Source organism: Bolinopsis microptera, chromosome 3 (assembly GCF_026151205.1).
Source record: "Bolinopsis microptera isolate Bmic1 chromosome 3, MBARI_Bmic_1.0, whole genome shotgun sequence".
Taxonomy (NCBI): domain Eukaryota; kingdom Metazoa; phylum Ctenophora; class Tentaculata; order Lobata; family Bolinopsidae; genus Bolinopsis; species Bolinopsis microptera.
Genome location: NC_087074.1, coordinates 12,697,569 through 12,716,658, shown reverse-complemented (window position 1 = coordinate 12,716,658; position 19,090 = coordinate 12,697,569). Strand labels below are relative to the sequence as shown.

Here is a 19,090-nt window from a genome sequence, read left to right as displayed (position 1 = left end):
GTTAATACCAATATAATAGGCATACACAAGAGTTTACCTGGTCAAAATTTTAAAAAACCTCCCAAAAAAATGTTTTTTTGCGCGCTAAATTTTTTCGGCTCTTTACACACCCACAATGAAATATTTTTGCCCAAAAAGTGTTTTAATACTGTTCAATAATACTATTTGATAGTTTGTTAGCGTAAAAACAAGTTTTGAAAGCGGAAGAAAAAATTATATTTTTCGTGGTGCTGAGCACTTTGAAATTTTTTGAATAAAATCGAGCGCTACCGTAAAATTTTAGTAACCCTTCCCTGAAACTCATTTAAGTTTTTGTACCGGTAGTGTTTTGTCCTTTTCTGAAGTTCATGCCTTCTCTGGCTTAATTTCATATAATATTGTTTAAAACAGCACAGTAAAGTGTTTTATAATAGTATAGTGCCATTTCTAATACTTCAATGTTATATTGTTGAGATACCTTTACTATACTTGTCTGATTACCTTTTGTTAATACAATTTCACCAATTTAGTATTGCATTGCTTATATGGCTATTTGGATTTATAATTTATCGATTGTGGGTATGAATTAACTTTTGGTTCACAATCAACAATAAAATGTCTACTGTATGGTACCCTTACAAGATTAATTATAGATCTTTTGACAGGAATGCCTGACTTAAACCCCCTCAACCATCACTCCTTCCGTGTTACCTGTTGGATGTGGAGGAACCCTACCACAAACTGAAGTATTGTAAAGGTACCCTTCAGTACATAAATAGAGCACTGTAAATAATATAGATTAGTTACTGCTATCTTCTCAATGCAATTTTGAATACATGTCAGGAACACCTGACTTAAACCCCCTCATCCATCACTCATTCAGTGTTGCCTGTTGGATATGGAGGAAATCTACACCACAAAGTGGAATATTGTAAAGGCACTCTTCAGTACACATAAAATAGAGCACTGTAAATAATATAGATTAGTTGCTGCTATCTTCTTAACATGATTTTTAATTTAAAAATAGTAGTAGAGTAAATGTCAGGAATGCCTGACTTAAACCCCCTCATCCATCACTAATTTCGAATAAATGTATAGATGCTGCATTGAATTCATGAAGATATCATTCGTTTTGAGCAATCATTCCCTTAGCTCCGGCTCCCCCATTCTTTGATTGTTTCAAAGAAGTAGTCAAACTACTATATGTATTGTTTAGTTACATCTATTGCTTGTTATTTAAGCCATTTCATCTCTAGTAGATTCAAATAATTTCTGCAATTCTGAATTATGATGCTAAACAAACTTGACAATCACCATTAGAAAGAAGGTGACATGTTTATGGACCCAGAACTAGCTAAGACAGCTAAGACTCTGTGTACATGCGAATCACTTCAAGAATCTTCTTGATGAAAGAAGCTTGTGTGGTTAAAAGACTTCGATCCGCTCACATCCATGCAGATTAAGACGAATTTAGATCGACATTATTTTGATAACAATGAAAACTCAAATGGTTTGATTTTTAGCTAAATTACCATAATTATTATAATTAATTAAATACAGGCTGACAATGTTTCATTTCACAAAATGTATCTGAATAATGTAATTTTAACTGAATCTTAAGCTGTTCAAAAAGCTTTGTTAGATGATGTTATCGATGCTGTATAAGTTGAAACCTTTTGATGATGAGAGGTACATGAACAAACCTACACTAAACAATACTACATTCCAGCTTGAAACGAAATGAGTGGAGTTGAACGACGCCTGTTTATCGAAACTACATCAATCAACTTTTCAACTATGCAGGTTATTAATGTGGTAAAACCCATTTTAACAGCGTGAATATTTGTCAAATATAAGCGCGCTAGCTGCTAGCATACTTGTATCATTTAATTTTGAATCAAATTTATTCGGATATATATTTATTGATTATGTATTGAATTGGTGATAAATAATAAAATTGTCTTTTCTCAAAAAAAAAAATTGTCTTTTCTCAATGAAATGAAATGAAATACTACTACTTTGTCGGAACTAAGTCCGATCTACGCCAGATAACCCCCTCCATATATCCCTGTCCCGCATCAGAGTTCACAGTTCCTCTTTTGAGTTTGTCCCAATTTCCTTCAGTAACATAGACAAGTAGCTTTGTCTTGGTCGGCCTTGCTGTGCTCTACAATGCATAGGTTTCCATAAGACTAAATCACTGGCAAGTAGCTCAGGATGTCTGATGCAGTGTCCCGCCATTTTTAGTCTCCTGCTTCGTAACTTGTTTGACAGCCTTGGTAGACTACCATACAAAGTTATATTGCTGACCTTGTCCTTCCATGAGATACCCAGCACCATACGTAGCATCTTTGTGTATGTCCCGTCCAATACAAATGAAATAAATTATTTTTATCACGCTTATATCAACAATCAAAATTAAAAACTTATGGACGTATATCACTCATTATTATGTATCACTCTCTAACATCTTGTCCTCACTACAAATATTACCACTTCTGATATAATAATGTTTTTTTGTGTCTTCTTTGGCTCAGGCATGGCTCCAGCTCAAAATCTTTGGGTGGGTGCAGCTTGGCGCACGGTGGGGGGGGGGGGGGGGGTGAAGCCCCCTGGAAAATTTTGGAATTTTACTCTCCTAAACATATTTTAATATCTCCAAAACAGTCTCAATTGATTACAGAAGTCAATTGACCCTTAGTTTTAAATACAAAATTTGACAATTTTTGTGTGAACATTTTCAAATCGTTTGGGTGGGTGCAACACCCTTTGGGTGGGTGCGCACCCACCCGAACCTACACGGTGGAGCCATGCCTGCTTTGGCTATCTGTTTCATTTCCAAGACCAACCGCTGATGGATAACTCGATCTTCAGGTGATCGATCTGGAGAGATGAAAACAGTCTTATGATCTTCACACAGTCTCAGCTTTTTGGCATTTACTAATATCTGATGAACGGTAAGTTAGAATTATCTAGCGAAACTTTGACTGGTCTAGTCTTGTTGGCTGATTTTCTCCCAACCCAGATAGCTTCAAAACGTGGTTTTTCTTCAATCTGCTGAAAAATCACGGTAACTTTATTGCACAGTTCCTCTTCATCAGTCTCCTTCAAACCAAAGATGAGCACATTCCTACTGCGATCCTCTTCCGATACACCATTCTGTACAACCTTTTTAAAATTCTCTTCTGCAAGCACAGGTGCATTTTTAGTCACAGCTTGACTGTATGACTTCATCTCAGCTTGGACAGTGTCTTGAACGGCGGTCTTGACGGTGAAGTGCATGGATTCCAACTGCTTCGATTTAGTTTCCAGAAGTTCAGCCTGCAGCTTGATAACAGTACTTTGCGATCGGATAAGATCGCTCTTCAACTCCTCCATATCTTTCTTGTTATCCAGAAACGTACTTACATGATTATCGGTAGTCTGATACGCAGAATACAAATTATAAATGTTTTACTGAAACTGACTTCACTGGCTTTTTGAACGTTTCAACTGAAAACTCAGATTTATTGTCACAGTTCGTAGCTTCCGCGAGTTCAGTGATCCAACCGTTATAGACCTTATATACTCTTCAGTAATGTAGCTAGGTAGAATAAACTGACAATCTTTGAAGAGTATCCATTTCTTCCATCGATTACTTGTACTTGTATAAAGTAAAAACACAGTACCAGCAAAATGGCAGTTGTAATGTAGCGATAAAATAGAGATATGAGCTAGATTATCAACACGTAAAAAAAACTGTAAAACTGTATCATAATATTATTATGCTTTTAACATCATCTGTTGTGATATACATGACAAAGGGTTGGAAACGTACAGTAACCTTACTATATTGCAATTACACAATATTATGTGAACGACCCCTAACCCCTTATCTAAGGCTCTATAAGTATTGAATAATGATAACTGCAGGATTTCAAAATGTACAAGGCATCATATCAAAGATTGCATATGCCCGAAAGAAGGACAAATCCAATTTGGCTCTTTGGATGTATGGAAAGCTCTCAACCTTCCAGAAAAGGACTGTTCAGAGGAACACTTAAATCCCTCCGACAGGTAATTATTATAAATAATAATTTAGTCTACACTTCATTATGTCAAATCACCTACCATGATGAAGAACTAAAATTGTTGTGTTACCGTAACCAAGTTTAATGTGACTCAATTTTGGTGGAACTTTAGAATTTGGACGTTATATCTATCATGCTCATCTTAAATCTCATATTATATACTCAATATTCAATTAAACAGACAAAGATAACCTCTCTAGGCCCTCTGGTGGTGACGTATAAGTGCTTTCTCAGTACTTTCTCTCGCTTTTGGACAAATCCAGTGAGTTAACTTTTTATCAGTGGTCGACCGGGGGCAGGATTCTGACCGGGGCCGGGGAGCCCCAATATAGCCGGGGCCGGGGCTGACCACTGAGAATTGGCAGGGGCCAGGGTTTACCCCCGGAGAATTGCCAATTTTTGGCTGGGGGTTGTGATTTTGGCCAGGGGGCACCGGGCGACCACTGCTTTTTATGTCACGATTTTAAAACTTTATTCATAAGTTTATGAAACATCAAAACTTTGCATGCTCTGCATTATGTAACGTCAGTCATGCACTAGAGCACAGTTCACATATAATAACCTAATCCAGCCTAGGGGAGGGGGTTTGAAATCGCTTGTGCTAGAGTGATTTATACTCAATAGCTATGTGAAAAGTGGCTCAAGGAGGGGAGACCGACGTAAACAATTTTGAATTGGTAGAAGTTAAGTTTAGGCTTTAATAAAAAACTTCACCGGACCGTTCCAAGCTGCCTTCAAAGCTGGCAGGAGCTGTGCCGACCTAGTTTGGGCACAGAGCATGCTTATATCTGTAGTAATGAAGAAGGAGTTTGAATGGGACAAAGTGAGTATTGACATGTCAGCTGCCTTCAATACCATCCGCAGAGGTACAACAATCAGACTACTAGAAGCTGCAGGATGCTCCAGAGACGACCTGAGGCTTGTACAATACCTCATGGCTAACACCACTCTAGTAGTCAGAGTGTGTTCTACTGACTCAGAGATGTTCTCTTTCAACATAGGAGCCTCCCAAGGAGACAGCACAGCTGGTAAATTGTTTACCCTCAATCTAGCTGGAGCTGTAGTGCACATAAGAGCAGTCCTCCCCTCAACCCCCAACCCTCCGATAGCCGATAACCACATGCCTCTTGAGTCCGGCTATTCAGACGATGTAGAGGAGATTGGTGAAGATATGGAGGAGTTACAGGATATCTTTCAGATCTCCAAGAATATTCTCAGTGAATGGAGTCTCTTTGTCAATGACACAAAGACAAAGTTTACCAGAGTGTATTTAGAAGAAGTTGGTGCATGTGACGAGTGGGATAATGAACTAAGAGGAAAAGAGGAGTGGAGAAACGAGACGCTTCTTGGTACTAAGCTTGGATCAGAGCAGGATGTTACTAATAGAATGAATAAAGCTAACACCGCCTTCTGGTCATTTGACAAGCTGTGGTGCCAGGGATCAGAGAGGAGTCAGATAACTGAGAAGAGAAAGATCAAACTCTACGACTCACTAGTAGTATCAGTGCTCACTGCTCCTGTACAACTGCTGCTGCTGGGCCGTACCTCGGCATGTTCTAGAGTCTGTAGATGTTGTTCAGAGGAAGCACCTCAAGCGCATCCTACACATCTATTGGCCTAGCTCAACATCTAACAAGGCCCTCTACGCTCGTACCCAGACCAGGCCCCTTTCCGAGAGAGTGGAAAAGGCACGGTGGACAATGCTAGGTCATGTTCTACGCAGTGACAACGACACGCCTGCCTACCAGTCTCTGTTATTTGCTTCACTAGGATGTCAAACACTAAAGGGACGAGTGTGTAGACACAGGACTAATTTGTATGATATTATTGTGAAAAAGGACCTATTCAAGAGACGAATTTATTTGAAAAATGAAGATTATTTTACCAACTTAGTGAACTTAGCAAGAGATAGAGTAGGATGGAGGAGTTTATTTACTTTGAGACATATTGAACGAATGAGTCTTCGTAAGCGTAAATAGGCCAGCACTTTGCTGAGCCTCTTTAGGTGCTCTTTTGTTTATAGATGTTATTATATATTTAAAGAATATCATTCTTTTACCACATACATAAGACTTTGCCGTAGGGTATACAAAAATGTGACCATTCATCAATTTTCAGAGTGCTGTATCTGTACTCGAATAGAAATAAAGGATTTTAATGACACAGTTTTCTTCCGCTCTGAAAGTGAACGAATTACAAAACAGTCTAGAGAATTCCTCGCCCTGCTGCAGAAGATCAATCCTGGGTTGTGCTCACCAAAGCAAACCTCTTTTTTTGTGTATTCAGCGTCTTAACTATGTAAAAGACAACTATAACAGGTTGAGTGGTTTCCTCCTGTTTTACTAACATTTAAAAACATCAGGAGGTGACCGGGATTCCCGGTACCGGGATTGGCAATTTTGAGCTATCCCGGTCCCGGTCAAATGCTGATTTATTTATTTATGATCCCGGTCCCAGTCCCGGTCCCGGTTAATTCGGGATTCTTGGTCCTGGTCCCGGTCCTGGTCCTGGGCAATCACTCAAATTTGCCGGGATTTTGACCGGGATCTTTTACATAATTTCATTCACTGTGATTCTAAGTTTTTCCTTTCATTCATTGTGAATTTCATCTTTAAACATCCTCTGAGCCAAATACAACAATGTTTAAAATTGCTTAACAAGTTTGAGTAATAAATTATGATCATGAATTAACCAGTAATCGACCGGAATTCCCGGTACCGGGAATCCCGGTACCGGGATTGGCAATTTTGAGCTATCCCGGTCCCGGTCCCGGTCCCGGTCCCGGTCAAGTCACATTTTGTATCCCGGTCCCGGTCAGGCCTGAAATCATGTCCCGGCCACATCCTGAAAAACATTATTATTCAAAGGTAAATAGACAGCGATCAGTAGTAATTTTTAATCCATTTCTATCGGATTTGCAAACTTTTAAAATGATATAACACTTGTACGATCTCAAACTTATGTGATATGATACTGTTGATATAAATGTGGGAAGTAATAATATATTTGCAGGTGTACAGTGCTGTTTCTGAAATTGACGAATCCTCTTGTGATGAAGATTGAAGAAGCTATTGCCATCCAAGTGGAAAAAGTCCCGCCTCTGTCACCCTCCTCGAATAGAACTAAGAAAATGTGGAGACTTTCTTCATTTAGTTCCAAATCAAGTGGACCAGATGTTGATTTGTTTGAAATGGACTGAGACTTGTGTTTCATATGCCAGGTTGAACAGGTTTGTGTGAAACTTTTGCTCGCAAATATAATTATTATACATATTATCTCGATTTAATTTTAAGAGTATGAGAGGTTATTCTTCTTTAACAATACGAATTTCCCTAGACGTTAGAAACGAAAAAGGATAGTCTGATTCAAGGAAAAGATAATAGTTTCTTCGTCGATTTCGCAACATACTATCTGTGGACATCTACAGAAATCGTCAGGATCTGTGCAACATCGATGTTAATCCTGATTCGCACATGAACAAGTGCCCTGTTCTTAACCCTGAGAGTCTCGGAAAATATCTCTATAGCAAGCTAGGTAGATATCACAAAACATGTCGTTCGAGGTACAGCAACTCGAGGGTGAAACAATTGAAGGGTAAATTATCTGAAGCTGTAAGTTTAAAACCTGTCTCTAAGGCAGGTTTTAAAATGGAAAGAAACGTGTCCACGCACGACAACACCAATGCTGCATTAATGAGTGCAGGTATTGATACGGACCTTTTAACTGGAGCAGGAGAATGTTTTACCAGAACTGTACCTCGTGTCTGACCTGAAGCTTAAGTACAATGACTATGTGACGTCTAATTTATCTGAGAACGCTGCAAACTCCAGCAATGTTCAATCTGATCACATCAGTTTTCAGAAAGACAATGTCGGTAAGACGAGTTTGTTTCGACAGCAGAATCGTATCTAATCTTGCCGCAACAATAGATGCGGATAGAGATGATAACACTTTAACAAAGACAGCACTCTTAAAGGAGATTAGAAAAGAAATCTTTCAATGTAGAAACGAATTCTATCAGAAGATTTATCTTCAAAAACATGTTCGATTTACTGATCGGACTGTAGAAATATAGTGTTTATGTGGATTAATCTGTTAAAGCAGGGCTATTGTATCATTTTAACATTAACTTTGCATAGTGATGATACGTTTATTGTGTCTCTTGTGATGATCTATTTCTACAGTGTTACGGTACCACGAGGTTTCTGGCGCAGTGACGCGCTTTCGAGCAAATATCGTGCTAGATACGTCACGCGCCGCAACCGAATCAGATTTAAGTAAACTTTTTCCATTGTAAACACTACATACGACGCGCAACACGTTCTACGAGGTCGAAATTTTCGAGGTCTCTAACACCGGAATGGAGCAATATTTAGACGATCTGACACTTTCTAGGGCTTAAGCAACCTAAGAGAAATTAGGGGAACAACTCAGAAAAAAATTTTAGTCGATATTCCGGTGTCTGTAGATGTCCGAAGTTTTGGCAGTGAAGTGCTCACAACAAAGCTTCTGAAGGCTCTAGAATGTTCCCGATACCGTCAGAGTGTTCAGTACACTCCATTCTATCATATAAGAAACCTAAAAGAAGTCCCAGGGCTCGAGCAAAGAAGCGCGATATTTGCCCGTAAGAGCCTCTACTAATTCTTGATTGACGATGTCAATCCATCGAGATCGTTGCTTTGCGAAGCAGAGCAACGATCGACGACGTTCGAAGCAAGAGGATTTTACTAATTCACTCGCCAGCGCGCTATCACGTGTTTTTAATGCCGTGATTTCATTGGTCACCTCTATAGCGCGCATTATTTGTGACAGCATAGTTGTTTTTACACAATTTGTTCACCGCGCGTGCAATAAACTCAATTTAAGCTTTGATTTGTGACCGAAATGGGCCATAATATGGTTTATGAAACGCATGGCCTGTAATTAGCTGATTGAATTTTAGGCACTAAATAAGGTTGCATTTGTAGCGCGATGCGTTACTGTGCCGCGCCGCGCACTTAATAAGGCTTCTCACAGCGACAGATCGGCTAGATCGGCGAGATGCGCTACTGTGCCGCGCCGAGCTGCCATGAATTGACAACGTCAATTAAGGTTGCATGAATTCACGAATTATCAATAACATCAAACATGCAATAAAATTATTCCTGCAAGTTTTGATTCAATTTCATTTAAGGTTTGTTTGATCATTGATTCAATTTCATTTAAGGTTTGTTTTCAGTTTTGCATCGCAAACAGATACCACGATTTGAAGTTGTTACACGGCCATAACCAAGGATAAATCTCACAATTGTTTAGATTTGTAGCTCTGTTTATCAACGGTGAGATTTCTGAAAGGGCAATTGAAATTGAGATCGATTTGCCTCTTAAACGTGCCTCCAACTGTTAAATAGATCCAAATTCTACATTCTACCAGATTCTTATCTACCTAGATTGTACCATAATAGTCGATATATTATATACCAGAGCACGTCACATTTCAATAATTTTACAATATGTTATTATATCACTATCAGCTACATATGTTTGAAGGATTAAAACACTTTTATAACGGTGCTGTTAGAAGAACAGAATATTTACGCTATAAAACAGTTGACATCAAGATTATTATAACATTACCAAACTAAGTAAAAAATAACAACTGTCCAATGTCCTAACCATGAACCTAACCAAAAATGTTAATAAATATCAGTCTATTCGAAATCAAAGTCATATCACTATGAAGACCCGTGTTTTAGCCCGGTAGGTGAGGTATGATAGAGCCGGCCAGCCCGGTAGTTGAGGTCCAGTAGTTGCCCGGAGGCGGCGTAGATTTGGGTGATGAGGTCTCCTACTGACACGTTGTACATTCCTTTGTGTGGTTCCTCCTTCTCTCCTTCCTCTTCTTGAATATCTGAGGGGGGAGGGTGATCACAGAGTAGGGAATATATAATAAGGGATATTTTATAGTAGTGCTGTCACGTGACAAAAATGAGCTCTCATTCGTTCATTACTTAGCCACGACTCGACCTGTCAACCGTTTTTGGAGAAGTTTATTAACTACTTCTATCTTACTCACTATAATTACTGCAGTATTAGATCAGGATCAGAGACGGGTTCAAGATTAGGATATTATATAAGCTACAGGAAAAGAAGATTATTTTTTATTAACGGCACTCTTCCCACAAACACCACATACCGGGAAGAACAAGTCTAATTTTAGAGGCTGGATTTCCGTCCAGCCACATCAGTGCTCTGAATAACAGCAGGACGTTGATGTTCCATGGTCTGGACTAGCGTACCAACTTTCCACCCAGGGATGGAACAAGAGCTCCAGCTCGTACAAACTGGTCTTGACCAGCGGAAGACCAGGACAGAGGAGTTCTATCAGTTTCTCTATCAGAAGGATTAGGTCCTCGTAGGAGCTGGAGCTAGCAGGGAGGTCTCCGTACATGCCTGACCATTATATTGGTTAGAGAAATACACCAAACAATCATTAATTTAACAAAACAATTATTACACCAAACAATTATTAATAAAGTGAGGTTATAACTGTAAACTTGTTACACCCCGCAATATCACTATCGTCCGGAACAATAATTGTTTTAAGTTATGATATTAAGTTTAACATAAGGTACTAGTTACTAGTTATTAGTTACTAGTTACTAGTTACTATAGTAGAACAATCAGTAAGCTTATCTACTACCTGTTATAACACTGGGTATCAATGTAGCAGATTTAATGAAGATCACGGTAGGCTCAAAACAAAATTGACTCTTATATCATGAATAGTAACAAACCTGCAACATGACATTATTACTGTCCGGGCAGGAGGATCCAATGAAATTACCCCGGCAACCAGTTGAAAAAAACCAGTCAGAAAATCAATAACATGATATAATATTATAATCTATTAACTTATTACACATTTGTGCTCTGCTTTAGCATCACTTGACTATTTTAAAAAAATTGTTTGTTCAGGCCATGACCTTATAGTCAGCCAATTGGCCATTGCTATATTATGTGTATATAACATGATACAACAATCCTGAGTCGAGTTAAGAACCTAAGGTATTTAGGTCTTGATGTCATTCAGCGCTAAAGAATGCCAACAGGGAGTAACAAAGAATAATAAACCGAACATCCCAGTTGAATTTCTACTGCAAATTAACTTGAACACACGTTTGTAGGGTACCACGTGACACGCAAGCTGGCCAATAAGCTATAGAATAGCAGTCACGCTGACCAATCAGAGCGCTGGCTGTTAGTCGGGTGCGGACCACTTATGCCAGTCTAGCTGACGCCAAACAACTACACTGATACACTCAAATTTATAATTCCAAATGTGGAGCTCTAAAAGAACAAATAGGAGCCTCGGTTCCTACACCCGAATCTATGTATTACACATCAAAAAGCTTAAACCAAGATTATCCTAGAGATACATCTCCAAATGCGTCCCGATCATGGAACTAGAGGGAGGGAGGGAAGGAGGGAGGGAGGGAGGGAGGGAGGGAGGGAGGGAGGGAGGGAGGGAGGGAGGGAGGGATGGAGGGATGGAGGGAGGGCGGGAGGGAGGGAGGGCGGGAGGGAGGGAGGGAGGGAGGGAGGGGGGGAGGGAGGGAGGGAGGGATGGAGGGCGGGAGGGAGGGAGGGAGGGAGGGAGGGAGGGAGGGAGGGAGGGAGGGAGGGAGGGAGGGAGGGAGGGAGGTGCGTGTTTCTTGCAGATCTGCACAAGGATCCCTTCAAACATGTCCCATGCAGCATCTTGGTTAGTTGAAGGGTTGGTTACTGTCGACCAGTCTACAGTAGTGAGTTCCTTGTTGATCAAGGCCCAGTCAGCAGCATTGAAGTTGATGTCATCAAGTGCTGTGACAGGGCGCTGTACTGTTTCCTTGCTGGTTGCTCAAGTAGGAACTGCGGGTGGAGGAAAGTACAGACTACAGGTCACTATGACGTGGTCTGATTTCTCCGTCTTTGACACTGATAAACCGTGGATTAAATCGATATTGTTGGAGAGGATCACGTCAAGGATGTTTTGGTCCTTCCTAGTGGGTTCGTCGACTAGCTGCTATAGGAGCAGTCAGATCATGTTTACTTCTTAATGTACAGCTATGATTCACAGAATTGACATGTGAACTCTACCCCAGATCTAGCCCATTTCTATGTCAATTAAATTCAATCCATGGATCACATCACTAATTATACGTCACTAATTGGTGACGTGATCTGACCCCTCTTTGGGGGCCGGATCAGTTTCCGGTCCCAAAGTCTCCCAGTGTTTGAAGATATGAACTCCATAAAGGCTAGTCCCGAGTTCGTGTCGGAAGCCGTGCTTGAGTTTGGTTTGATAGACTTACTGGACCAGTCTACAAACGGCAAATTAAAGTCGCCTGCAATGTTGAATGTAGAGTTCAGGAGAGCCAGGGAGGTGGTCTATAAAGTCATGAATCACACACAAACAGTCATCAAACTTGTTGACTGGTGCCTGTGGAGGGCGGTACACGCCAACAAGGAGAAAGTTACTGCTAGCGATGTGAACCATTGCAACTTAACAATAGGAGTTAGAGTACACTTTTATCGTGTCAGCAGGTAAAGAGTGGTGTAGGTATATAGCTACACCGCCTTGAGCACGTTTGTCTTGATCAGCTCTGATGGTACTGTAGCCAGGGATACACGTCTCCGCTTCAACATGGTATGGCTTCAGATGAGTCTCAGTCAGAATAAAGAAGGGAGTGTGGAGCGGGCTGGTTGCTAAATTCTCGAATATGTATGAGCTTGCATTCATTATTTAGGCAGAAGTTATAGACAAGACCATTTTGGCAAAGTTGGGTATGGAAGTAGCGGCATCTCCATGATTACCTGAGGACCCCAGGCTTTAATGTTGTTAATAGAGATTAGGCGGAATGACAGGCTGAGCGCGGCCCAGTAACTCCATGATTGCAACCGTGGCGACAATGCAAAATACAAACAGTGGACAGTGCCACATAAAAAAGTGCCAAAATCATACATTTTTCTTGGATGTATGTAGCTCTCATGACATTGAAACCATAACAATAACAAAAGCGTACGAGAAGGGTATCACTTTAAGGCAAATGACAGATGACAGAGATATTCAACAAACTGCAAGCGATAGGTTTATCAGAAGGTATAATAATATAATGCAGAGAGCGAGTGAGAAAGAGTCAGGAACAAAAGCTTGTATCTGATCTCAAGCTAGCACACGCAAGCGCTCCATATCACGCGCACGTGACTTAAACACTGCAATATCATTGGTCATCTTTATATCCAATGCGAAATACAAACGAGCGCGTTTTTCCTATAATCCATGGCAAGTGAATTAGTGAAACCGGAAGCAAGAATGCTAGTTCGCGCGGCGCGTCGAAGCGGCGAAGTCCTCCAACTACATTTTAAATATATTTGTAATCACTGTGTCATGTGTATGAAGCAGTAATCGACCGGGATTCCCGGCGCCGTGAAATCCCGGCACCGGGGGAGCTATTTCTTCCCGGCCCCGGCCCCGGCCGATTTCATTTTGCCGAATTTTTGATCGAAACGCCTAAACTTTCATATAAGTCTTAAAATTACATTAAAAACGAACATTATATTGTCATGTAAAAATAAGTTCAGATCCTAAGTCCTGAAAAGTTCTAACTTGGCCATGGATTTATTAAATTCACGGCCCGGCCCCGGCCAAATTCCAGAACGGCCAATTCCCGGCCCCGGCAAAATTTGGACATTCCCGGCCCCGGCCCCGGCCCCGGCCAAATCCTACCCCCGGTCGTTTACTGGACTATGAAGTGGTAACATAACAAAACTGAAAATAGGTAGGAGCCTATCGGAGTATCGGCTATCAGAAATGTAGTATTAGGTATACCGAAATTCAGTTTTATGGCTACCACTGCTCAGCTCAAAATTTTGCTGTTTTACTGCTAAATTAAATCATTACAAACTTCCTTTGAGATATGTTATGAATCGTTGTGACAAGGTAAACGCAAGACTAAAAGCTAAAAGCTAAACCAAAACCAAAACCAAAACCCAGGTAGTCATCCTGAATAGTATATCGGTTAATCATACAATAAATTACTAGAATATATAACATCCCGTTCAACTAAAAAGTGTTAAAAACAATATAGATTTAATAATTTAACTGAATTCGTAAAAAAATGTGATATAAATCAATCGTACAAAATTTAAAATGTTTGAAAACGTGGTCAAAATGAAATCTACAAAATTGTTAAGTGAACTCACGTGAAAATATTGAAGCGTGTTGCGCTCGCTACACGATTTAAAACTTAGCGCATTCCGTTTAAAACAAAAAATAACGTGTTATTCTTCAAAACTTAAACGTGACAGGGAATATTTATAACTTTATGTTTGATCTGGATAATTTAACTGGATTTATGTGTGGTTAGATTTACACATTCAAAATAAAACAACTGTCATAAAATGTGATAATGAAACGTGTTTTATGTTCCTCCCAGTTTGCGGTAACTTAGCCTGTCTGGTGGTTTACTATCACGTGCAAAGTTTGCTGGCAGAAGCAAATTAGGTTGTTGCAATTCATGCTCTCTAACAATGTTAGGTTTCATAGTGCTACGGTTAATTTCTATGGCAAGCTCACGTGGTTTAAGTACAGGTTGTGCAGTGATTATATGTTCAACGGCTGCCTTATGGTCAGGCTCGGCGGGTAGATTTGGATTATTACCAACTATAATCGAAGTTTCCGGCTTTGTACTCTCAGGTAAGCTAGCTGTCTTCTCTAAATCACCATCAGTAGCTGTAGAACTCTGCTCATCTCTTATCTCCAGCTCAACTCGTGGTGTATCCGGATCTGTTTGTTGCAACGGTTCTGACACAACAGATCTCTTGATTACCTGGTCCAAATGCTTGCGGTAGACTCCATCAGGTGTCTTGATCAGTAGCACTTTGGTACCTTCCTTACCCTCGATAACACCGTTTCTCCAGCACTTCTTGTTCTCATCATAGAACGATATAGTGTCATCAATCTTCAGATCACGAAGTCTCGATTCAGCAATCGTGTTCTGATCGTTTAAAGCAACTTTGGCAAACTTACTACTCGAACTCGGGTGTAGAAAACTCAAGGCGTTTCTCGTCCGTCGTTTCATCATCGCAACTGCAGGCTCTACTCCGGTAGTGGTGTGTGGTGTGTTGCGGTAGTTTAGCAGCCAATCAGCCAGGTTACACATAACGTCAGGGTTTTTCAAGATCATCCGTTTCATAGCTCTTTTAAACAGTCCGACTGCAACTTCTGCTTGTCCATTACTTGCAGGTGAGTAAGCAGGAATAAGCACGTGTCGAATCTGGTTATTATTCGTGAATACTTTAAACTCTTCTGAAGTTAAACTCGATCCATTGTCTGATACTAGTATCTTGGGTAGTCCCCAACGGCTAAAGATGTCTCGTAACTCTTGAATCACTCTCTTACTTGTAATGTTCGTCATTCTAACAACTTCTAACCATTTTGAATACGAACAGATAACTATCAGCCACATAGATCCAAGAAAGGGTCCACAGAAATCTAGATGAATCCGCTCCCAAGCCTCCATAGTTTTAGCCCATGGGTGTGGTGTAGATCTAGCGGGTTTCTTCTGGTTTAGTTGACATGGTTCACATAGTTTAACCATTTTCTCGATCTCAGCATCCATGTTTGGCCAATAAACATAGCCTCTCGCTAGTGCTTTGGTCTGTGAAATGCCCATGTGTGTTGCATGAAGCATTGAAAGCACGCTCTTTCTCATACTCTCTGGAATAACAACTCGAGATCCCCAGACAATACAGTTCTGGTCTACTGACAACTCGTTTCGACGTGTGTAAAACGGTTTCAGCTCGACATCAACAGGGGGTTTCTCGTTCCAGCCGTCTTTAACAAACTGTAACACTCGACCAAGTGTCTTGTCTCTTCTTGTGTGACTAGCTATTAACTCAGCGTCAATCAAAGGTTTGTCATCACCGAAGTAGTGCACGCTGAAAACAGTATCTAGAGGTTTCATTTCAAACTCCTCTGTTAACTCGTCATCAAACTCTCTCGTCTCTGCCGATGTGTCTAAAGGCAGTGGAAAACGGGAACATAGATCAGCATTACAATGTTTACCAGTGGGTCGAAACTGGATCTTGTAAGTGTAACCGCTAAGGAACAATGACCATCGTTGTAAACGACCTGCCACCATGCTAGGAATCCCACGACTAGGGTGAAAGATAGATTCCAGCGGCTTGTGGTCTGTAACTAGGGTAAATGGTCGTCCAAAAAGATAACGGTGCAGTCTCTTAGTCGCCCAAACTATTGCCAATGCTTCTTTTTCTATCATGGAATAGTTTCTCTCAGATTTCGTCAGTGTTCGAGATATATACTCGATCGGTCGCTCTGTCCCATTTTCATCAATATGTGACATAACAGCTCCTAAACCAACGGATGAAGCGTCCGTGTCAAGCTTTAACTCCAGCTCAGGGTTGTAGACTGTTAGAACCAAGTCAGACGATAACAGCGCTTTTAACTCATCAAAAGCTCTCTTTTCTCTATCTCCAAAGTGGAAAATACTGTCAGCGGGTCTTAAACGGTTAAGTGGTTCAACAACTGTTGACATGTTTGGAATAAAACGTGAATAGTACTGTGCACCACCAAGAAATGATATCATCTCCGCTCTAGTAGTAGGATACGGTGCTCTCACTATCGTTTCAACTTTCGAACTCAGCGGTCTTATCCCGTCAGCAGATACTTCATGGCCAAGAAATGTCACCTTAGGCTCCATGAAAACACACTTGTCTAGCCGGCATTTGTAGCCTTCATTCTCTAGTGCTGTAATCACCGTTCTCACGTTCTTCATGTGACTCTCATCATCAGGTCCTGTTATTAGAATGTCGTCAACACGCCATGCCGTGTTCTCTGTCTTTCTCAAGGTATCATCAATCTTGCGTTCAAATATCGGTCCGGCAGATGAAATACCGAATGGTAGAGAAGTAGGACTGAACAATCCTTTGTGTGTGTTCAAAGTCACAATCTTTTGGTCACATTCTCTTAACTTTAAACTATTATAAGCGGCTCTGATATCCAGCTTAGTAAACAGTTTACCTCCGACAATCTTACTCAAGCAATCTTCTATCGTAGGAAGTGGGTAAATAGCTGTGTCGAGATTAGGATTTACAGTAGTCTTGTAGTCACCACATATGCGAATCGTACCATCCGCTTTCATGACAGGAACTATGGGTGAAGCCCAGTCTGAGTGCTCTGTTGGAATCAGCTGTCCATTCTTCACTAACTCGTCTATGGCTTTCCCAACCTTGTCTACGATGGCAAATGGGACCTGCCTTGCCTTGCAAAACTTTGCTCTCGCATCAGGCTTAAATTGTAGACAAGCTTCGAATCCTTTAACAGTTCCAACACCAGGATCGAACACAGGACTGCGGAGTATCTCACTAACAAATTCATCTCTCTGAAACTTGGAGACAGCGTAAGATTGCTCAACATCAACAAGTCCTATCATATGATCCAACCAGTCTTTACCAAACATCTGGATGATCCACTCTCGACCTAGGAGTGTGGGAAACCGACAATCGACAACATATAGTGGTAAAATCCATTTCTTGCCTCTAAATTCAACGTTTACAAGGGCCTTGCAGTCAATGCTTTCACAATTAAAATTAGCTACTCGCAATTTCTGGGAACATGGAACAATCTGGCAATCAGTTAGTCCTAGTCTAGCAAAATCAGACTTACTTATACAGCTTAAAGATGAACCAGTATCTAACTCCATTTTCAAAATCTTATCATTAATCTTAACTTTAAGAAATGGTTTCTGATTACAATCAATACAACTGGATAAATTACTAACAACTGATGCAGGAAGAGTACCATCGGGAACAGGAATCTGTACTGGAACCTGGACAGGATCAGCCGTCTCCACGCAGTACAACGTGTTCTCCGACTCTTGATGTGTGTACCCATAATCAGCAGCGCAAGCGTTGCCATCATTATGATCACCAATCCCTTCAACACAATGGGATTGCTTCTTAGCTGAACGACAGTTCTTCGCGATATGTCCGGGTTTGCGACAGTTTCTGCAACGAACTTTGCAGTTTTTCGCAACATGACCACGAACAGTACAACGTGAACAAACAATGCTAAGGTCGGCCTTCTGATGGAACTTAGAGTTTTGAGGTTTTTGAAACTTCCCGGGTTTTTGAACATAGTGTGTTGTGGCTGACATTGAACTTTGCAGAGCGTTCTCCTTCGTCTGAGCTTTATCGAACAGGCTGGCAGACGTGTCATTGGTAGCAGATTCTGATATGAGTTCAGCACGTATCCTATCAGAGGATAGTCCAGCCACAAAACGTGTACGCACCATTAAATCAAACAAATCACCGAACTGACAAACATTAGCAGCTTCCTTCAATCGTGACATAAAAGTACATAAGGATTCACCAGCAATCTGATTTAAAGTCATAAACTTCTGCTGTTGAGCTACAATGTTCGTTTTGGGTGATAACCGATCAACAAGAGTTTTTCTCAGGGTAGCGTAGTCAGTGTCTTTAATTTCAGCTGGAAATGTAAATGCACGCAACTTCTTCAACGCGTCAGGCCCCAGATTGACTGTTAACAGTGTTCTCATGAGTTCTGCTTTTTTAGCAGTTTTCTCGTTTGCGTCATCTGGTAACTTATCTGCGTGTGCGAAAATGAACACAGAAGCGGCGTTTTCAAAGATTTCCAGCCACTCTCTGACACAATCAGTTTCCTTGGATAAGCGTAAGTTCGAAACCAGACTCGTCGCCATTGTTATGAATCGTTGTGACAAGGTAAACGCAAGACTAAAAGCTAAAAGCTAAACCAAAACCAAAACCAAAACCCAGGTAGTCATCCTGAATAGTATATCGGTTAATCATACAATAAATTACTAGAATATATAACAAGATAGATTAGAATTTGTATGATTTAGAACGTGGGATATTATTTGGATTTTCGACATCTATTCAAACTGTAAGCTGGTGTTTGTGACACACTCAGTTGGCAACTTGATCTGTTCAGCTGCTATAAAAGTGTGTTTGTTGTTCTT

At 40.6% G+C, this 19,090-nt stretch overlaps 1 protein-coding gene and 2 long non-coding RNA genes across 3 annotated transcripts; 1 reads left to right on the top strand and 2 right to left on the bottom strand.

The window, feature by feature from the left end:
• Positions 1 to 1,303: 1,303 nt before the first annotated feature.
• LOC134812984 (uncharacterized) lies at positions 1,304 to 8,162 on the top strand. The gene is made up of 7 exons (XR_010159985.1): positions 1,304 to 1,489; positions 1,709 to 1,782; positions 3,892 to 4,035; positions 4,250 to 4,311; positions 6,168 to 6,367; positions 7,062 to 7,278; positions 7,386 to 8,162. It is a non-coding gene; the product is annotated as an uncharacterized LOC134812984 (long non-coding RNA).
• A 1,575-nt stretch (positions 8,163 to 9,737) lies between these two features.
• LOC134813549 (uncharacterized) lies at positions 9,738 to 10,478 on the bottom strand. Its single transcript, XR_010160033.1, has 2 exons — positions 10,225 to 10,478; positions 9,738 to 9,939 (listed from the first exon to the last, which is right to left on the bottom strand). It is a non-coding gene; the product is annotated as an uncharacterized LOC134813549 (long non-coding RNA).
• A 4,013-nt stretch (positions 10,479 to 14,491) lies between these two features.
• On the bottom strand, positions 14,492 to 18,811 carry LOC134813199 (uncharacterized protein K02A2.6-like). The gene has a single exon (XM_063820887.1). The coding sequence runs from the start codon at positions 18,809 to 18,811 to the stop codon at positions 14,492 to 14,494; it is 4,320 nt and encodes a 1,439-aa protein (XP_063676957.1).
• Between the last annotated feature and the right edge of the window lie 279 nt (positions 18,812 to 19,090).

What these genes read in the sequence shown, in the direction of transcription:
- LOC134813199 (XM_063820887.1), bottom strand. Translation starts at nt 18,811, where the DNA reads ATGGCGACGAGTCTGGTTTCGAACTTACGCTTATCCAAGGAAACTGAT.